At 40.2% G+C, this 22,042-nt stretch overlaps 1 protein-coding gene across 3 annotated transcripts in view; it reads left to right on the forward strand.

Annotated features, from left to right (window-relative positions):
- MKLN1 (muskelin 1) overlaps positions 1-22,042 on the forward strand; it is a 93,084-nt gene that overhangs the window by 5,670 nt on the left and 65,372 nt on the right. For 2 of the 3 annotated variants that reach the window (XM_088165987.1, XM_088165986.1), the window contains exon 1: positions 16,084-16,222. Coding sequence is in view for 1 of the 3 variants with exons in the window: in XM_014882541.2 (XP_014738027.1) it covers positions 8,433-8,502; positions 16,080-16,222; positions 17,640-17,728 (302 nt within the window). In the remaining 2 variants the exon portion in view is untranslated. Of the gene's footprint in view, positions 1-8,432; positions 8,503-16,079; positions 16,223-17,639; positions 17,729-22,042 lie in introns of those variants that run through there. The other variant, XM_014882541.2, reaches the window with a different exon arrangement.

Genomic DNA, 22,042 nt, shown 5'->3' on the forward strand with positions numbered 1-22,042 from the left:
GAAGAATTATGAGTTGTGATATTTCTTGCTCCCCAGGTAAAAGCACAAGTGCTGTAGTATCAGGAGAAATCTCTTTAGGCTCCAGTTAAAATATAGACATTATTTAAGAGATTAGACAGGTTTATTCACTGGCAGAAGGAGGAAGGTGAAATGCTAATTGCTCAGGTTCCCTGGTGTGCCCAACCTGGCAGAACCTGTAGTGCTCTGATGTTCAGCCTATTCTGGGATGGCATTTTACAGGAGCATTAAGAATGTAAAATTTTTATAGGAGGTGTTAACATCATCAGATTGTGGATCATTTGCTGTGTATGTGGCTGTATATAGCCTGTGAGTTTAATAAAAGCTTTCCAGCCTTTAATTACTAATTACTGGTTTAAAGACCAACTAGTTATTGAAGCAGAGTTTTCCTTGGGATAATTGTTGCTCAGGCATCGTGTACAGTCTGCTTGATTTTTTTTTTTCATGGTAAAGAATATGGTTTTTAATTCTGTACATTAATTATGTTTTTATCAGATTGCTGGAAGAATGGTCAGGTTTATCTCCACCATCGATTCTGTGATCTGATCCTGTTTTTTTTGCTGAGATTAAGTGGTGTGGGTAGCACTCATTCCATCACTTACATGGATGGTGACTTGTTCCAAAGCAAGCCAGTGCTTGACTTTAATTGCACGTTAATATAAACCTGTAAACCCAGATGTAATCTTGCTCTTTTTGTCTGTTGAATTTTGTGAGAAGAGTGAGCTGTAAAATTCAATGGGTCTGAATTCCATAATACATCAGTTACTGGAAGGACACAAGGAGCACTGAAGATGTAGAGTGGTTTGTTGCTTTAGGTAGTTGCTATTTCAGTCATTACTTGCAACTCAATGTGCATAATCCTTGAGAAATTATTTCCTGGATCAATTTAAATCAAGGAGCACAACCATCTATTTAAGTTGAGGACAGCAGCCTGCACGTCTGAATTTAAACTGCAGGAGCAGACTGGCTAATAGCACTTGCTCTTCCTCTGCTGGCACCTTCTGCTGTTCCTGGAAAAGGACAGGATCTTCATCATGGATAAAAATTATGCTCTGGTCAGTTTGAATTTGGTGGTGTTTTCCTTGGTCTTCCCTGCCTTTCCTCCTGAGACTGGCTGGGTTCATAATGTCATGCTCAAGCTCTGGGAAGGTGCCTGAAAAAACATTGTAACTCTGCTTAGGACATGACCTGTATTTTTCTGGAATCTTTTTCTGTGGGTACATAGTTTAAACAGCATTTGGCTGTTATGGTAATTATATTTAAACAGCAATTTCCTAGCCTCTTCTGTAATTGAAAGTTTTGTTAGTAAAGAGATGCTCTTAACACAGAGTGTTAAATTGGAGGTAAAAATTGGGATTAGGTAAATTGACCCGTGAATAAGGAGTTGATGAATGGGTTCCCACTCCACTCTTATGTGACAGTGTACTATTGCTAACTTTCAATTTTGTCTCTAAAAATCCTGGTTTCTGCTACAAGGTTTGGAAGCTGCCAAGTATGGAAGTAATTTTGGCCTGGGAACTGCTGTATCCTTTAGCATGAATTATGTATATTGATCCAAAATGAGGAATTATTCCCTAATGTAATCCAGGGTCAAATGTTTGATCTGTACTGCATTTCTCCACATAACCAGCTCTTATCAGGCTGATACTTCCTTATTTTCCCAGATCAGTATTTTGTCTTCTGCATTCCTTGAGTTGCACTGTCAGTGAGAGAAATTTAATTCTGAAAGGAAAGCTGTGAAAGTTTTCCCACCTGGAACCAGGAGGCATTTTCCATAGAGTTTTGGTGGAAAAATCTCCAAACCTGACATCAGTTTGGGCATGAGGGAGCTTCAGTCTGTTTTGTTGAACATAGTCTGCTTTAAATTCTTTTACAGGCATCAGTGTTTTGGGTGAACTTTTACTGGGTGTGAAGTTAGGGTGCTGATGAGCACTAAAGACGTGTTTATGGCTTACATTAGCAATCTATATCTTTACATATAATCACTCAGTCTGCATTTATGGCTTCCCCTGAGTGGAATTATTACAGATATTGTGGAATAGAAGAGCATCCTTGCACTGTTGTGAAATCGTGGAAGGCCTTGATCCACTTCCTGGCCTTTGTTAAGTTTTTCCATATGTGCATTAGTCAAACAGAAATACTCTGCTGAGGTTGTGATGCTTCCAAAATACAGCACAGAGAATTTACATAGATGTGCTGCTTTCCTCTAATCTGCTTTAAAAGGATCTGTCCCATCCCAAGAAAATTCTTTTGGAAATGAGAAGTGAGCAGTGCTGAAATGGGCTGCTCCACCAAAACTGTGGCAGATTTGGAAAGTCAAAGTTCAGGGACTTTTCTGGTGATTGCTGGCAGTAGAAATCCCTGTGTTCACACACAGTCAAAATTATTTTCAAGGTAGAGATGAGATTTTCTCAAAATGAAAACTGAATGTTGTTATCCAGTGTTTGTGGGTGGTGATGTTTTAAGCTCTGGGAGATTTTATTCCAGTATTTTATCCGTTGGCTACAAATTCAGTCAACTGAAGAGTGTAATCTCTTCATCTTTTTCCTTGAGTCTTGAAGGGCAGAATTCATGCTATTCTTGATCTCTTTATTAAGCCAGGGATTTATTTCTACTCAGGGAGTCTTCTGGTGTCTTACCTAGGCTTGGTTAAAAGGCTGGAATTCAGATAGCCTTGTGTGCTCCAGTATCTTTATTGAGGATAATAATATGTACAGGTGAACACAGAATATGAAATGAGTAAAAGAAACTGCATCAGATGATTTTATAATCGCTGAGTTCACCTATATCACTGGCATTTTCAGTTATTTTCTTATAAAAAAGCAGATAGACTACATAGAAAAGATCTGTTTTAGTGATCTAACAATTCTTAAATTTAAACCCAAAGTTAGTGCAGGGAGAGAACGAACCTTGGTAATTTTTCAAGCTTAGAAGATTCTCAGCATCACTTAGCAGTGAAATTGCATCTAAACTATAATCCCTAAATGTTGGGACAATTAGGCTGGTAATCATCTGTGATGCGTGAAGTTACTGTGGGTACCAACATAAGTAAATAAATCTGACTTTATTTTTTCTCCTGCTTGTTTTTCCTCTGTGCTAATACTGATATTCCCAGCCTGGAGCTGGGAGCTCTTGCCACCAAGGATTTGAATCTCTCAGTGATACAGTCAAAAGTTTAATCCGTGATTTAGGGTTGTTGGGTATCACTGGAATAGAAGTTATTTACTGGGCTGTGATAACTTGGAAATGACCTCAAGAGTTGCCAGGGAAGGGTTAGATTGGATATCAGGAAGGGATTCTTCACCAAAAGGGTTGTCCAGCCCTGGCACAGCTGCCCAGAGCAGTGGTGGAGTCACCATTCCTGGAGGGATTTTAAAGGGGATTTTAATGGGGATGTGGCACCTGGGGACGTGGTTTAGTGGTGGCCTTGGCAGTGCTGGTTTAATGGTTGAACTTGATGATTTTATGGGGCTTTCCCAACCCCAAGTGATTCTGTAACTTCCTGCACTACACTGCTGCAGTTTTAGTCACTATTGATACCATTCAATTCCTGTCGTGTCTCGAGGAAGAACTGATGAATTTTTTTCATTCAACCTTTAAAAGTCTTAACTAGATGGGGAGAGTGAAAAAAAAAAGTACTTCCTAACTTGCCTTACTGGAAATGTCTGCAACAGGATCATTTAGCATTTACGAGGCAGTTTGGTTGGTCTGGCAGTGATGATAGGCAGCTTAAAAACAAAAGTAAACCTCTCATCGAAAAAACTGAGAACCTGATTTTAATTGGGGTGTTTCTAGGCCAGAGCTATGTAATGCCAGGTTTGTTGTCCAGTATAGTCAGCTGTGATTTGATGAAAGTATTTCTGTAAGTTTTCTAAATTCTTCAGTTTATTTTTGTAATGCTGTATTTACTAAACTCTTTTATTTTTGATAGAAATAGATTTATAATATAGTGGATGATAGTGTGAGACTGCTGAGGAGATGAAGCAAAATTGAGCAGCAAGTTTGCCAATCTCATGACATTATAATATTTAAAACTATGCACTCCTGTACATATTCTACTCAAACTTTATTTTGCTATGCAAGAGGTTAAGAAATCCTGTGTTGAAGAAAAGCAACCTCAAAACCCCCCACTTTTTTTCCTGAATGGATCTGCATAATAGCTTACTGTTTTTACTGTGTTTCAATCGAGATGTTTTCGTGTCTTTACATTCTTTTGCCACTCTGAACAGAGAACTTTTCCAGTGAGAAGGACAGAAACTAGCAGAACCTAAGAAGTGTTTTTTGACTTGCTGTAGGTGACAGCCATAGGTACATGCAGGCTTTCAAACGTTGCAGCCTGGTGGTTTGAAACCAGCATAGCTTGTAGTAAGTTATAGGAGTTGCAGGAAAAAAAATAAATCTGTAGTTCTTTCCTGATCCATTGGGTTTTTAGGTGGTAAGTTTTTCCCCCTGTTATCCTTGGTTAAGGCTATGTGTACATTCCAGTGTCTAGGCTGGGCAGGATTATATCCATGGATGCTTTCTGCTGGCTGCTGTGAGGGTTCTACATGTTTGGAATACTTTGGTCCACCAGGTCTTACAGTGGATTTAATGGAAATTCTAGTCCGTGTATTCCAGTTGCTGTGTTCTTCCCAATCTCTTTTGGGATGGTTGTTGGAAAAACTGAAAGAATCATCACATGGACAACCCTGGAGCAAGTATTTAGTCCATTTCCAGCCAGTCTGTGTTTTCCTAGCACTCCAAGTGCCTTTTTCAGTGTAATGGGGTGGTAGCTCTGTGGTTTTGAAGAAGAGAGTCTGAGCTCCAAGTCCTCTTAGTAAATCCTGTGCCCTTTCCTGCACAGCTGCTCTCTGAAGAGCCATGAGAGTGTGCCAAGCAAAGAGAGTGTTTGGGATTTGTTTATTCTTAAACACTCATTCCTAAAGTCATGGATTTCCCTAATAGCAGCTCCATGAAAATATTTAGGTTAGATGGAAATTATAGCAGCCTTAAACTTAATTTGCAGCATATTCTGCAAAGTCATCTTACTTCTTCCTTCCCCACTGGAGCAAAGGAAGACTCTCCCTTAGTGATTGTTGTGCCTGAACCCACAGAGCTCTTTGCACAGAGAAGTCCCCAGACCTGGGGACATCTCTGTCATTCCAGCAGAGATCAGCCAACAGTTGGCACAAAGGCTATGACAGTTTCTGAGTTGGTAAAAGGAAAAATTATCTCCTTCCAGCAGTTGTGAGACCAGTGTCTGCCTGGGTAATAAAAAGAAACTTGCACCGTGCTCTGCCAAGAGCTTTCTGCATGGAACCATCCACTCTTTAGTGATGGGAATGCTTACAGTGAGGCTCAGCTGCTGATAGCTGTGCAGGCAGCCAGGTTAGAAAATGAGTCACACCAGGGCCGCCTCTGGAATTGCTTGTGGTGTTCATAAAATGGCCCCTCCTGCTTTGCTTCTCATAGCAGAGGTGCCACGTCATCTCATTGTTTTAGTAGTTTCTTTCCAGTGGGAAGGGGGGATTGGGAGTTCACTCCAGTGGGAGCCCCTTGTCCCAGTCCAACTGGTCATCTTTTAGTCTCAGTTTGTGCTGATGCTGGTATGAGCTGATCTGACGAAAGGAGTTATTTATGCAAATCTTTATTATAGCTGCTGGTGTAGGGAGGGGGAGGATCCTTGGTGAGTGGGTGGGATGGTCCCTTTGGCAGTGTTGTAGATTCGTGCTAGACTTGATCTTGTATCCACAGCTGATGATGATAAGTTATCTCAAACCACATTTAATGGGATGCTTTTTTTCGCAGGAAAAGCTTGCGTAAAACCATTGGTACTTGTGGTAGCTCGAGGGCTTACAAATACCTTTTTTTTAAAAATTTTTTATGTCTTGTAAAAATACCATGGAAAGTCGTTGTGTTAATGGAATTTTCACTTCTCAGATTTTAATCTAGGTGTCATATCTGCAAAGCCTCCCTCCGGGTGCTTTGTAGGAGTTTTGTGATGTCCAGAAAAAGGGCTTTACATGGAAAAAGGCATCTGCTATTAGGACATGCATTTGTTTGTTTCTTATTGCCTCATGGCTGGTGCAGTGCTTGAATTCCTCCAAGTCCGTAAATTTTCCTAAACTTTTATGGTAAATTGGCTTTGTACACATGGACTTCTGTCTTCACTATTTGTTTAATCTTAATAAATTAATAACTCATGCATTTTAACATTTCTAACTCCATCGATACTGCTATCTTTATCTTTCACATTTCGTTTTAGCCTTTATTTTGTGTGAGCTGCCTGTCCCTTTTCTTCTTCTGTGGAACAATTTTTGTCTTGTCTAGCTGTACTGATTGAGATCTTCCTTGGTCGTGGCAAATCTTTGACCGGGAGAAGCAAACAAATCTACTTCTAAAAATACGATATTTGGGATCTGTCCCAGGTACAAAATGCCTCTTTCCAGCTGGGCATTATCTGACCATGCAGCAGTGCCAATTCCTGCGAGTGTTGCTCAATGTATGAAGAGTTTATTGTCTAATGTTTAAACAAATGTAATGGAATCATAAATAAAATTTATTCCGTAGGCTAACTTGTCTTCTTGTGTTCCAGGATTAGGATAAAGCTCCATAAAGGAGAAAAGCCATACAGCATTATCTAATTTTATCTGCCTTTGTATCCCTAAAGTATTTAATGCAAGATACATATCTTTAAGTTTAGCTTTTTTTTTTCTCTCCAGATACTAAGAAGTATTAAGAATTTAGTAAATACCATGTCTTGCCTGTGGCATGGTATAGGAAACTGCAGGTGATTCTTCTCAAAAGCAAGTGTCTTGTGGTTTCTAATGGTGACTTAGCTTTCAGACTGGCAGCATTTATTAGAAATTTGTGTCTCAGTTCCCAAATTCTTCCCTTTGCTTAGAGCGTTTCGTTTTGTCCCAGTTGTAATTAAAGATAAGGCCAGGTTTTCTCTTGGAGTTGAGCCTCTTTGCACTGCAGATGATATTCTTAGCTGGATGTTGAATTGTGTAGAGCCATGTTTTTTGTGTTTGATAGGATTGGAGCAGAGGGCAGTGCTGTTCCATTGCGTTTTCCCAAGTGGGGATGGGTGAATAAAGCAGCCACAGACCTGGATCGGTGCTGTGTTAATAAATGCCGTGCTATGATGGGAATCAGCTGAAAGGAGGGGAAACTTCACTTTTATTCCTGCACTGTGTGAAAATCCGGAGGTGTTCTCCAAGCCTATGGATAGACACAGCCACTTGGCCGGCTCTCAAAAGTGTTCAGATTTAAGAGGCCACCCTGGTGTGGCTCCTGGCCGTGTCCCTTGTCTCATTTTGGGACTGCCTGGATACTGTTGCCACTGCGGTGATTTTGGGCTGCCCAGTGTGGAAAAAGCCAGCTAATTTCTGTCTGCTAATGCTCAACCTCTGACTTAACCTCTTTCCCTTCGGAGCTTTCATTGGAGCACTTTTTCCTCCAGCCCTTTGTAGTAATCCAGATGCTCGTGTTCTTTTCCTCCTACACAGCAGATGGAGATGGCAGAAGCCTTTTGATGACTGTTTCCTTCTTTTTACATAAGTTTTATGAGCTGACGAGTTCGTTAGTTGGAATTGGTGGAGCTCACAAGCCCTGTCCAGCAGGTGGTGCATTGTCACCTTGCCAATAATTATATATATTTTAGGGATTTTTAGGGGTTTTTTTTTCAGTTTAATCTGAGATGTGAGCTTTACTGCATCGTTATAGAAGAGAAAGCAGATGTGTCATGTAACTGTCATGATCAATCTGTTTCATTTTAGCCAAAAAATAACTATTTTGAATTTATTAAATACCTAAGTATTGTGCTATTTCAAAGTGAAGAAAACAACTCAGTTTGCTTGGTTGAAGAGTTGAACTTCTGCTTTTTTTTTGTGTTGTTTTGGGCTTGTAGCTCATGAAAAATACTTGTTAAAATTTGGCATGACTTGGATGGTCATCTTTCTACGCTCCAGGAAAGCTTAAGTGGGTTAGCAGCCCTCTCTCTCCCTTCCAGCATTGCATATCTACTTAAAGGAGAGTTCTTGGCTTTCTAACCCTCCAACTATTCATCAGTTTAACCTTACTGAAAAGTTCTTACCCTACTGAGGTGTATAAGCCCATTTTTTTTCCTCTTCATTACAGGCTTAGGCCTATGTAAATTAATCTGTCTTACATCTATTTCACAATTTGAATTTTTTTTATTTCACAACTTGGAGCTCCGTTTCACAGCCACAACGCTCGAAGGCGTATTTTGATGGATCTTGTAAAATAGCAGTGTAGAAAATCTTTATTAAAAAAGGGGTAGAACCTGAATCTGTACCTAATGATTTAGGTAGTTGCATGAGTATGTTACTGATCTGAATGTACAACACATTTATTGGAGATGTAAAATATGCAGCTGTTACTTAAATTACTTTTGGCTTCTTGTTTCTTAGGAATATCTTGGTGGATAGGCCAAATGATCAATCCTCAAGATGGTCTTCAGAAAGCAATTATCCTCCCCAGGTAAGCTTCTGTATCTGTGCTGCTCTGTAGCTGTGTTGTACAATTTAATGTATACTGGGGTTTTTATTTTAAATGTGGGCTGCTGCTATTGACATTGACATATTTATAGGCTTCTTTCTCTGCATAAAATGCAGGTTGTTGGTACGTGAGATATTTACATTTTCAGCCATTTGTGATCCTTCTAGAAGTGCTTCATTGTGGGGGAAGTTTCAGGTTTCCTCCTTGGCAATCGTGGTCGTACTGGAAATAATCAAACCTTATGGTGAGATTAAGCTGCTAATGAGGCGTGCAGGTCCCCCTTTGTCAGCACTACTGGAGGCTGTTGTAGGTTCTTGGCCTTGAATCCCAGATCTAAGGAGCTGGTGTTTGTTTCTCCTTACAGCACGTTCAGAAATGTGGCCTCTAGTTAGAGACACGAATGTTACCTCTTCTGCTGGTTAAGCACCTTACTTAAATAAGATTTGTATTGATTTTAGCATCTAATTTGCTTTCTCACTATTGTTAAGAGTGTTAGATTATCCAGAATATGCTTTTTCGCTTTTTTTTTCTCTCCAATGAATGTTATTATTCTCTCTGTGTTAGACCTGTACCTTATTATTCTGATATGGTTTGATCAGCTTCTAATGTCTCTTATGCTGCTTGTTTTCAATTCTTTGTTTAAAGCACTGGTACACAGCAGAGTGACTTGCACAGTGTCTCTCTCATGCAAAGTTCTGCTTATCTATTTATTTAATCCAAGTATTCCTCATGAGTGAAATCTCACAGGATTTTTCTCCAGGTAAATCTTGCTGCTTTGTCTTGGACTTGTGTTAAAAATCCAGAGTCTGCACTGGTAGCTCCCTAGAGCAGCAGGTCATCTGCTGCAGCTGAAGAGCTTTCACCTGGATTTTCTGATCAATCCTTCTGTGTCATTGTGTCTGTAAAATTAGGTTTTTGGGTTTTTAGAGGAGAAGGAAAGGTATCCTTTGTATTCCATTAACATGTTCCTTAAACCTGATTGTGAAGACTGATATTGATCCTTTTGATGCCTCTGTGCATCTGCTCCTCTTTGAATTTGATTATTTTACTTATTTATATTTTGATAAACAATGTGGGATTTTAATCCATAGCCTGAAGTAGTTTAGTCTATCTAGGAACTATGGATTGCAGAGTAATGGGTATTGAGCATGGATTATGTCCTAGCCTGTGCCATCCTTTACTTTCTTTCATGCAGGATACACATGTTTTTCTTGGGATGCTTTTGTTCCCAAGGCAGGGTTGGCTCATGGTGTGTCTTTGGACTGGGTTTTTTATCTGACATGTGCTCTTAGTTGTTGCTTAAATACACTGTTTAATTTTCTGAGCCATCCTGAACATTCAGTCCTTTTAAAAACCTGATTCTGGAATGGAAGCACACCTTCTTGTAAGTAGATGCTTTAGAATATTCCCAATTTATGCTGAAGTCTGACAAGGAGTGATGCAGCTTGTACTCAGACATGTAGATTAAGCAGGGATTAATTAGAGTGGCAGACTTCTGTACAAACTACACGAGCTTGTTAAAGAGATGTCTTCCAAAAATTTCATGTGTATGAGTCGTGACCTGAATGGAGATACTTTTGCAGAATGACTTGACTCCAACCCTGGAGAGTTGGGCACTGCTCTGCATGCTAAGCAAGGCATTTAACCCAAACTTCTTGGTAGGAGAGAGATGAATTAACACTGGCATTATCTACCTGTGTCACATATCAAGACATATATTAGGTATCCTGAGTTAAAGCCAGCTTGCAAAAAAAAAAAAAAACAAAACCGTCCTCATGTGGCAACTGAGATTGGCAAGACAATATTTGAGTTTTATTCTATTACTTAAAGACAAAACTAACAGAAAACCTGGCTGGAAAACACCATTGCTGCATCCTCTTGCTTGAATCTTTGTATCTAATAATGAGAATATAAAGTACTGTGTAGCTGCTCACCTGTTCAGCAAGCCCAATCCTGAGCACTGAGTAACAGAGATGATGTATTTGCAGTGCCTTTATACTATATAAAGTACTGTATACTGCAGCTAATTTTCGTCTTTCTAATCTGAGTATTTAATTATTCATATAAAGCATTTTTTACAGTTTAATTTCTCTGTTGAAAAATTAGCTGGAAAGAGGAAGTGGGAAATTAAAATCTGCAGAAGAGTCCTGTGTGCAAAGAGTGCAGTTTTTGTTATTTCTGTGTATATAGAAGCAGTTCCCATTTGTGTTGTCTCATACTTGAGAGATGAAAGAACTCCAGATTTGGTTGCATTTTGATCAAAATAGTTCTTGTACCTTGTCCATTGAAAGACTGCCAAATTAAATGCAGGAAAAAAATTTATATGGGTGTTCTGCTTCCTTGGTTTTTTCCCAGTGGCTGAAGTTCTTACAGCAGAATCTTAGCTTGGAAAACATCAGTTGAAACACTGGATGGCTGAATTATAATTGTGGCAAGGAGAGAATTTGGGGAAAAATCAAATTGAATAGTGTATATTCCTAAAAATGTTGATGTATACACATGACTTCTATTGTCTGGAATAAACATCATGGATCCTATAGAAAATGAAGCTGAAAACGTTTTATAGGTGTTGTGTTGGCAGCTCTTCAGTTAAAAACTGGTCACTCGTGCAGTGACGCACTTGCTGAAGTGTGTGGGTGGCCATAATGGTCCGGACAGGAAGCGAACTAAAACTCAGGGAAATAAAGCTCTCCTTGTTCCCAGCTTTATTAGCTGAAACCAGGGTTAAGGCACAACACAAGGACTGATGTTCAGTGTGCTCAATGTGAGATATCTTAATAAGCTCTGCAGCCCTGATCGCTCGTGTTTGTCTCCTCAGTGCCTCACCTTAATGCCAGGGTTTAGCAATTCCCTGCTGAGGTGATAATGCTGTGCTGGCTTAGAGGTATAAATATGAGTGAGTCCCTAAACACTGGTTTATTCCCTTCACTCATTGACTGAAACAAAACCTTTTCAGACACCTTTTCTTTCAGAGCACAAACTAGAAGAACATAGGTAAAAGCATCAAGATGTGTTCAAAAGCTCAATGAAAATGCAATAAATGTGCTAAAGTCCATACCAGCCCTTTTTGAAAAGGGAAAGAAAATGAAAGTGGAAGTGTAGACACTTGAAATGCTGCCACGTGACTATATTTAGTAAAGGGGTTTCCTGGCTTCATGGGTATGGTAGAGTTAAATAATTCTCGTGGCCATGAAAGCCACCAGTTGGTTATGAATGAGTGCCAGTGAAAGGAAATACATCTGACAGCTGTTTTTCTGTTTATTAAACTAGATATCTTTCTTGAGTCTTGAAATAGATGACCCAGAAATTATATATTTAATAACAAACCTGTTATGTAGTAACCTATTCAGGCAGGAGAGGGCTGATGGTTCTATTTTTAATTTTGTTCTCGGCTTACATTGAAAGTGTGAAGCAATGAGGCTGGTGATGCTGAAGACCAGGACTCTGTCAGAAAGGCTCAGCCTGATGATTCCAGTGATGGTCTGATGTGGAAGACTGTGCAAAGCATTTAATTCCCCTGAGTGGCTTGATTAATAACATGCAGAACAAAAACATAGATTTTTATTTAGCCACCAACTTAATTGCAAGAGCAATCGAGATGTTTGTGTTGTGGACAAGGGCAGACCTTGTTATTTTGTGGGTTTTATTTTTACATGAAATACAAGTTTTACTGTTCCCTAATTTAAAAAAAAAAAAAAAAAGCTTGAGCAGAACTGGTTAAAGAAATTGATAAAAGACAGTGTGACTCTTAATTGTACAGGCAGTTTGTATAGTGCAGTCTGGAATCTGGTTCAGCATATTTGATCACGGAATCAATTAGGTGGGAATAGACTTCTGAGATCAGAGTCCATCCTTTGACCAATCACCACCTTCTCAGTGCCATGGTCCAGTTAAATGCCACATTCAGTCGTTTCTTGGACACCTCCAGTGATGGTGACTTTGCCACCTGCTGCTTGGGCAGCCCATTCCAGTGTTGTGGAGCTGTGAATTTTGAGCAATTGAAGATCATATGCATGAAGTTAGTGGTGTTGTCCAAATGATTGATTTCAGTTTTGCATCTGAAGACCAATTTTCTTCTGATTTCCATCCTGCTGTGTAGATTGTATCAGGAATTAATTTAAAGTACATTAATAAAATTTACACTCCGTTGTGTGATGCAGCAGCCTGAATATGGTTGTCATTAAATGGCAGCACATACTAGAGCTTCAAAAAAGTTTGGAATTTGCTGCAGCTCCCAGTGTAACAAGGCTGGGCTTTCTTTTTTTTGGGGGTGCACTGTAAGCAGCTGTTGGGGTGCTGAAGTGCCTTATGTGACTTACTCTGCTCTTTGTGCATATTTATTTACAAATGTGTTGAATCAGAAACCAGAAGTTTTCCTCTTCTAGTGTTCTGTAGCATCTTTTTTGTTAGTGTTGTGATTTGAGGCCTAGCAATTGGGCTGAGGTTTTTGCTCAGTCATGCCAATTAGTATCTGTGTGCCATGTTCTAATGGACAGACACTTCAGTTATAATTTGGATTTTTGGAATAGTGCATGAATACATGGACATTAAATGTGCTGATGTTGCTCACAGCAATAAAATGGAAAAGTGTCAAATATCTTGGTGTATTTGCCTGAAATCTCTTAGACTTGTTCTCTCCAGGTTGAATAAATCACTTGATCCTACAGACACTTCTGTCACATCTTTTAGAGCTACAGAGAATAGTCTGTCATGGCTAAAATCCTGGTAGCAGTCCAAAAATATCCATGCAGCCAGCTGTTAGCAGCTCTTGGGGCAGTGTGTTTTTTCAACATCAGTGAGATTCATGGCTGGTACCTACACAGTGGCAGTGATGTGTGTTTGTATAGAAACCCAAAAAGTGCATCTGTGTATTTTTATATACATTGTTGAATTACAGAATAGTTTGCATTTGAAGGGTCTTTAAACATCTCATTCCAGGCCCCCTGCAATGGGCAGGGACACTTTCCACTAGGCCAGGTTGTTGCAAGTCCTGTCCAACCTGGCCTTGGATACTTCCAGAGATGGGGAATCCACAGGGTCTCACCACCCTCACAGTAAAGAATTTATTCCTAACAGCAAATCTAAATTTAATCTTTTAGTTTAAAAATCTTTCAGTTTGATGTGTGTGTATGCATTATAAACCAGAAAAACACATATCTAGGTGCTGGGTTTTATAGCAAATCTGTCTTGTTTCCATATCAATCAGCAGATAATTCACAAAAAAAGGTTGAATGTAGTTTTTGTGCTTCTATTTTTGTAAGGTCTGCATGACTCAGCAGGTGGTGGGATGTATGGAAGTGGGAAGGAGGGCAGCAGAGTTCCTTCTCTATCTGTAGGGTTAAGAAATCACTGCTGGCCATGTGGAGTAATTGCTGTGCCTTGCTCCCTTCCAGGCATAAAGGATTTAACTGCAGTCCTGGTTTTCTCTCCCTTAATTTAGGGTAAGAATTGAATAATGCAGGATGACATTTGTCCCAAGTTTTTGCAAATCTTGTGTGGTACTTGAGAAAGTGTGTGTTCATGGCCCAGGCATTAGGTTTGGGATTCCAGCAGGATTAGGAATTGCAATTGTTGGTAGTGCTGGCTTCACTTTTGCAGCTTTGGGAGAAATCTGCAGGGAAGATGTGATGGTGTAGGAGGAGTTCTTAGACATTGTGTACTGTCTGTTCTGTATGGGAATTTTGGCAGCGGGCTGTGCTATGTATCCAGTGCTGTCTTGCTCATTAAGGGACCGTCCTTTTGCTCATCCTTTCTTTTCATATACTTTAGAAAATAGTTTTCTCTATAGAATTTTAGTGGTTTTTTTTTTTCCTGAAGTTTGGGAAGTACTTTAAGACAACAACATGTCTTCCTGCTGCGTAAACAGTGAGTTGTGACATTTAGGTGGTTGGTGTTTTTCACAAAACTAGAACTTTTTCATTAAAACTATTTGGAAAATCACCAATGCATTCTTCTGTTGTACCCTCACAGTGTTGCTACTGGTTTATTTTCTTCACTTTGAAAAAAATTGAGATGCTGGCAACATCTTTGACAGTAAATCTGCTATTGCTACCTATCCAGTCTTCATCCTCATCTGTAACTGCTCTATGTACAAGTATTTCTCTTAAGCTGAGCTTTTTGTAGGTGTAGAAGGAACCAGCCATTGAGGTCACACCTTTATTCATCATAACTTTATCCTGGTGCTCTCCAGAACAATGTCAATACTGCTCCTAGATTGAGAATTATTTGCTTTATAGGGCTGAGACAAAAAAAATAAAAAGACTGAGAACTAAATGGATGAGCAAGTTTTTTCTGCTGCTCTCCCAAAAGTTGCCTTTCTAGGGTAAGATTGCCCTACTAATGGAGTTGTCTAGGATAGTAGATACTGTCCTAAGATGTTTAGCATAGGAGATACTACTCTGTCTCTACTCAGGATCTACAGAAAGCAGCCATGCACATGCAAGTAACTCTGCTTGATGTCTATGAAAGACCAAATCTCAGGCATCATGTCTGGCTTGGCAGTGCTGCTGCTTGGAGGACAGGGCCACCAGCAGAGCCTGTGGTGGGAGATGTCCTACAAAGTGCTGATCTGCTTGTGCTGGAGTCCTGATGACAGGGTTTTGTAACAAAATCCAGCATGATGAGTAATTGTCGTTCTGTGCTTTGCCTCTGTGGTGCACTGCTTATTTCTGAGAAATCAGGGAAGAGAGTGAAACATGCTATTGTTTTCAGATATAAAACTCGATGTATTCTGCAAAACGAGGTGTCTCCAGGCTCGCCTCAAGAGCCTTTTGGTAGGGGAAGGTACTCTGTGATCCCTGATGATTGGTGCAAGTGCTTCCCTGCACCTGCTTTTCCATGGGAACAGACCTCTTCTTCCAGCAGTGCTGGTAAACCTGGTAACTGTGGCCTGAGTATAAATAATCTGACTACTCATATACAATCTGTGTCCACCCAGTGTGAGTGGAGAACAAATGTTCACAAGGGAGAGCATTTTCATCATTTTACATGTAAAGCTCTTTTTCTGTCATTAAGTGGCTCAGTTTTATTTGAGATGGTTAATAAGCAGTTGGTTCCTGTGTTCACCACACAGCAAACTTTGTGTTCAGTGGTTAAACAGCATCAGCCCAGAGAGAAAAAGTAATTTGATGTTCTCTTAGCATGTGGAACATACTGTATTTATCTAATTGTGTATTCAGTTTAGGTTTCATTTCAGGCTGTAGTGGGCGTTTGAATCTTCACTCTCTGTGGTTTGATCCTATTTGCCAGATTTCAGGAAGCCTTGTGTCCAACTTAAAGAAATGTATGTAAGCTCTGAATAGAATTGCTAGGCATAAGTAGTTCAACCAGATCTTTTTCCCTAGATAAACTGATTTTAAAATAATATTTTTTAAAAACCTTTCCTTCATTCCAGGACCAAATTAAAAAAAAAAAAAAAAAAAGCCATAATGGGGAGGTTTCATCTTCACTTTCATTCTCTGGCTTTGTAGACTGAATATTTGGAGGCTGTAATGCTTCTCCCTTAGTGTGTTTTGCAGCCTTGGCTTTAATATTCAAACTCACCCTTTTCTCTTCCACAGTATTTGATTCTGAAGCTTGAAAGACCTGCCATAGTCCAGAGCATCACATTTGGCAAATATGAAAAAACACATGTCTGCAATTTAAAGAAGTTTAAAGTCTTTGGTGGGATGAATGAGGAAAATATGACAGACCTCTTATCCAGGTAAGACATGATTCCATCAGCTCTGGGAGTCATAAAGGCTGGACCAAAATGCTCTTCCCCCTTGTCTCCCCAGCAGACACATGGCCAGCAGTGGGGCAGAGCTGGGGGTGTGACCCTGCCAGTGGCTGCCCTTGTGTTTGTGGTCAGGTCAGAGGGCAGCAATCCCAACGCTTGCTCCAGGAGCCTTCCTTATCCTGCTCCAGCCACAGAGGCTTTGTGGAGAGCAAGCTCTTGGGGATTTGGAAGAGCTGAATGCTGGGTGCAGCGTTGCTGGATTGCAATTCCTTCCTTCCATGTGCTTGAGGCAGAGGAGAAATGATTCCCTGGGTGTAGGGGACTTTGAAGTAACTTTTAAAAGCCCAAGTTACCTCCCCATGTCAAAACCCTCACTGCAGCCTTAAAGATCTGAACTAGTCAGCTGCTCTGCCTTTTTCAGATGGTTTAATAAATCAAACAGGCAAATGGAAACCTGCATTTTCCTTCGTTTAGTTGGATTTGGTAGAGTTGTACTGATACGGACTAAAAAAAAGAGCCTTTTGGCTGTTCAGGTTATCCAGAACTTCTGAGTAGTTGCTATTGTAAATTTGCAAGGGCCTTTTAAGGATTGTGCTGTTTGAGAAAGGGAAATGAGAGTTAAAATCCAGGAGTACAGGAGAAAAGAGTGGCAAGAACTGGTGTATTTTGGGAGGCCTACAGAAGAGAAGTCCATCTCCAGGGAATGTATGGGGTACATCATCTATAGTCCAGCAGAGTAGCCATGGACAAACATGGGAAGTTCTATGTTACAGGTATCATTCAAGACCATATAGAATCTACCACAACCCTTCCCACACTTTTACCCTCTTTAGATAGATCAGTCTTGAAATTTGTCTTTATTGCTGTTACAATTGTGGGGGAAGAGGTCTTTTAGTATCATAGTAATTATTGACATTTAAAATCGTTTCCCTTCTGCTGAAGTTTAATCAGAATCCTCATTTTGGGACCTGTACTTGTATTTTCAGTAAAAATGGACTTAAGATTTTTGATAAATTATACTAAATATTTGATATTTGTAGAAAACAATGCCCATAAATGCATCATAAAGCACTTTGTCAGGGTGATAATTTTGAGATCTGATCCATCTCCCTCTTGAGAATGGAAGAGTGCAGTTCAGCACACCAGGAGCTGAAGTCTCAGGGTTCCAGGTGCAGAGGAGCAGCACTGATCCAAAGCCAATTCCCTCCCAAAATCCCAGTGTTGCCTCCCAGGGAGGCACAGGTAGGTGCAGAGCAGCCCAGGCCTCGGTCCAGCACGTGTACTGATGGTTCAGAGTGGTGTGAAACAAGCTGCGTGTTTCAGGCGTGACCTAGATTGCATTTATTAGCTAGTTCTAAAATACAAGGTAAGATTTAGTAACCTTATTTATTTTTTCCCACAGTGGCTTAAAGAATGATTATAACAAAGAAACATTCACCTTGAAGCATAAAATTGATGAACAGATGTTCCCCTGTCGATTCATTAAGATAGGTAAATGCATTTTTTCAGCATTCTGAGTAGAAAATAATCTCTTCTGATACTTGTGCCTGTCTTGGCACTTGTGACTTCATTGTACTCAGGCAAAGTATCCACAATAGCTGTTCCATTTCATCATCTTCTAGGCTGGTTAGATTGGAACACAGTGAAGTCCTGTTAATAAAAAATAGTAGCTTCATAATTTAGATCCTGGGGAGTGAAAGCAAAATAGAGCAATTTTCAGAAATACAGCTGTTGAGTCAACTAATTGCAGGAGAAGCTGCTTACTGTCCTCCTATGAATTGCTATAGAGCTTTAAATAAATAACTAAGCTAAATACCAGTGAAAGTTTCAGCATTGATAGCCTTTGAGTCTGAAGAAGCTTGAAAAGTTTCATTCTCAAACACACTCACAACAAACAAAGCAACAGCAGAAGCCTCCCTTGTTCTCTCCCTGCTGCTCTTACCACGATGTCTGACTCACTTCTGGCTAAGGATGACCCAGGGGCAGGGAAGGGTTGTAGCCCCTGATGTCTTGTTTGGCTGGGGCAGGGGCTGAGGGGGTGCTCCCAAATGCCAGGTACTGGGATGTGTGATGGGAGCAGGTAAGGATATCTCTTCCTTGCTTTCTGCAGGCCAGAGAGAACAAGAGCCTTACAGTTGTTGGATTTAGTCCAAGGATTTGGAGCCTTTCAGCTTGCTCAGTAAATTTATCTTTCCCTTCCTACCTACTGAGATAGTACAAGAATGACTGGGTTTAAACTAGCTGTTTAAGGTTAAAAATAGAGCAAGGAGGTAGTTGCTGAAAAACGAGATAAGATGCTGTTGGCTAATTTAGATGAATTTAGGAGTGTTTTGATGTGTTGGGTAATTCCTTTGCCAAGACTGTGATGATAGTGGCTGTGTAGGAGCTCCCCTCGGAGCCCTTTGCTCCAATGTGTTCTTTGTGAATCTCCTTATGTTTGTCAGGAACTGAAAGCTTCAGGCTGGGAATCCAGTAATCATTTGTGGGGTTTCCTGTTCTTAGAGAAGCAAAGGATTTGGTTGTTCACTGGGCTGGTTTCTGGCTGCTACTTTTGGAAGCAACTGTAGTGCTTGGCTTTAGGAAACCTCAAGAGTAGCAGAGGAATCAAGTTAAAGGTTTACTACATCAGGGAAGTTAAATGATTTTTTAAAAACTTTATTTATTTATTTATTTATTTTTATTTTGAAGCTTCCAACATTAAGTTTTTGGAAGATTATTTTTCAGTGGCTAAAACCCAGCAAGTAGTTCCTGGAGGGCTAAAAAGGCCAATGGAAAGATTTCTGGCTGCTTCTTTGAATGTGTAAATTGTATTCTAGGAAAGTGTGTTCTGATGAAATGAAGTGTAGCTGTGAGTTGAAACTTGTTATGAATTTGAAATGCTTATTAATTTCTATTACCAGGATGTTTTCCTCTGAAGTTACATGAGTACCTTGTTTTGTTGGGATGCAATCTTCATGTAGCACTTTTCACAAGGGCATGTGGTGATAGGACAAGATTTATTTGCCTTATCTGAAGAAGGGTAGATTTAGATTAGATATTAGGAGGAAATTCCTGATTGTGAGGGTGAGGAGGCCCTGGCACAAGTTGTCCAGAGAAGCTGTGGCTGCCCTTGGATCCCTGGAAGTATCCAAGACCAGGTTGGGCAGGGTATAGAGCTACCTGGGATGGTGGAAGGTGTCTCTGCCCAAGTCAGGGGGATGAAGTTGGATGCTCTTTAAGGTCCCTTCCAACCCAAACCATTCCATGAATAAACATTATCTACGTTCATATTAGGTTTGCATTGAGCTGTCACTTACTCACTGGTTATGGTTTGAGAAGAATTTTCCTTCATCTATAGCCTTTCATTTCCTGAAGTTGTCTTCCATGAAGAAATTCCTATACTAAGACAGAACTGGAAATGGTCTTTTCACCCAAACCTATGAAAGCCTCTGGTTGATGGCTGGTGTCATTTTGTTGATGAAGTTGTAGGAGCATTTTTTGCTGTGAAACAACTGCAAAACACTGTTACGAAATTCTGTTATTTTTCAGATTCACAGCTTGAAAGTGTTTTGAGTTTGTTAAAATTTCCAAGCTGCTAGCCAAAGTAACTCAAAATTTCAAGCACCGTGCTGTGTTCCTTGTAACAGTGCCAGGAAACGAGGCCAAAATCTGCCCTTTTGGACTCTTGAGGACTGACACTGCGAAATCCCACTATCAGTGAGGTTTGGGGTTGGGGGTTTGCAGCACTTGAACCAGGAATTGGCTTTATGATTCCACAGATCAGCACAGGGACCTACAACAATACTGTCAGTAACACAACATTGGGGGCTTACTTGGGGGCACAGGGCAGGAGGAACCGTGGGGAGATCTGGGAGAGGGGAAAGTTCCTGCTCCAGCCTCCATTACTCACATTTCAGAGGAATTTTCAGGCTCATAAAACGCAGAAAGAATAACCTCTCTCCTTCTGTCAAGAAAAGCCTTGCACTTTTGTTAGTTTAATAACTTCAGCTTCAGTTCCTGAGCACTGAAATGCCCAGTTGTGCAGGCTTTTGACCTACTTGACAGATAATTTTTACATTTCATGTAGCACCTCATTAAAGAACTGGAGAGAGAAAAGGTATTTATCCAGACAAAATATCGAAGAATAATCTTTGTCATGTCTGTGAGCTTTGTTTCTGGCTCTGTTCTCATGATTCCTCCAAGCACAGATTTTTCTCTGCTGTGTCCTTGAAAGCAGAAGGTGTAAAGACTGATTGCCATGAAAGAACTTGAAAAATGCCAGGTCTAATTCTCATTGCAGTTTGTTACTAGCATGGGATTTGGTAACTAGGCTTTAAGATTTTTAGACTTTGGTGGAACAAAAACGAGGGATACTTTTTAAATGGATATTTTCTTCATTTTTGCAAGTGTACCTGTTTGTATGTCTGCCTGTAGATGAGGGACACAGAAATTAGCTTGAGAGAGGTATTTAAAATTACCGTGTTTAATGCCTTTGCTATTATCTTCTCTACTAAATAGTTGCAGTCCTTGTCTAGGCATAGCTATTATTGAGAAGTATCCCCTAAAATCATCCTTGTATGGATTAAGAAGTGTTTAAGTGACTCAAATACCTTCTGTTTCTCAGAAGAATATTTATTTTTTTTAAATTATTTTTCCTCTGCTGAGCTCCTCTCACTGTGGAGTGACAATTCAACTGTTCTGAACAGTTACACCTTTTAGGATGGATTGCTGCGGTACCTGTAGGAAAAAAACATGGTGAGATGGCTTTATGATAAAAAGTGAAGGAATTATTTATCTTTAGGCTTTCAACATCTTTGATTGTAATGATTTTCCATCTCAAAGGTGTGCAGAAAAAAGTGCTTCCATGCTGCACTTAGTGCCTCCTCTCTCCAGGTATGTCAGATTGTGGGTGCTCTAAAAGGAGATTTTTCTGAAGATCTGAGCACTCCTGTGGAGGCCTCAAAAAAGAGAGGGCAGAAGAAAGGGTGAGAAGTGTCTCCTGGGAGTCAGGAAAGAAGTTCAGAAATGGGGAGATGATCCATCACAACACATCAGCCTGCCTAAAGTGGAATAGAAATCACATTTCAGTTTCAACCTTCATCTTTGTTTCTTTTCCTGCTCCTATGGAGTCATTTACAAAGATCAGGTTCAGTTTTCTCTGCCTGTGCAGTGCTGGGGAAGTGGTTGCCTTCCCTTCCCTGTACAGCTTAATGTGGTTTCCTTAGAAAGGATGGTTGCACCATGAAAATCTTGCTGGTAAAGTCACCATTTCTGTGTTTTCCTTTTGGTAAAAAAGGCTGTTGGAAGCTCTGAGTTAACTATGGGGAGGACAAATGTCAGTAAGTTGATGGCTTTGCTTTTTTCTTGTGGTGAGAGCTGCCCCAGATTTTTGTGTACATCCCAGTAACTTCTTAGGGGTTGTAGTTGGCATCAGAGAGGAGGGTGAATTGTTAATTTTTTTCTGGGAGAAGTTCATGTAAGTTCTAAGGAGGATTGCTGCAAAGAAATAGAGGTGGATAGAGAAGGTGGTAATACTTCAGTTTGGAATTTGGCCTCAGGTTTGCCATCAGGAAATGTATGGTCTTGGCCCATTTGAGGTGGTCTGTGGTTTATTTGAGTGTTTCAGTTCAGTGAGCTGATGGATAGACTTTGATGTTTATAGCAGACCAAATGCCAGATTTAACCTCAGTTTGGTCTGGTCTTTGTGTTCAGGTCTGAGGGCAGACCAAAGGTGTTGCCCTCAGATGTGGTATTTTGTCAGACTGCTGCAGTAATGGGTAGGATATCCGGGACCCAACTTGAATTTAGCAGCAGTCATGTTTTATG

This window comes from Sturnus vulgaris, chromosome 5 (genome assembly GCF_052056855.1).
Source record: "Sturnus vulgaris isolate bStuVul1 chromosome 5, bStuVul1.hap1, whole genome shotgun sequence".
Lineage (NCBI taxonomy): Eukaryota > Metazoa > Chordata > Aves > Passeriformes > Sturnidae > Sturnus > Sturnus vulgaris.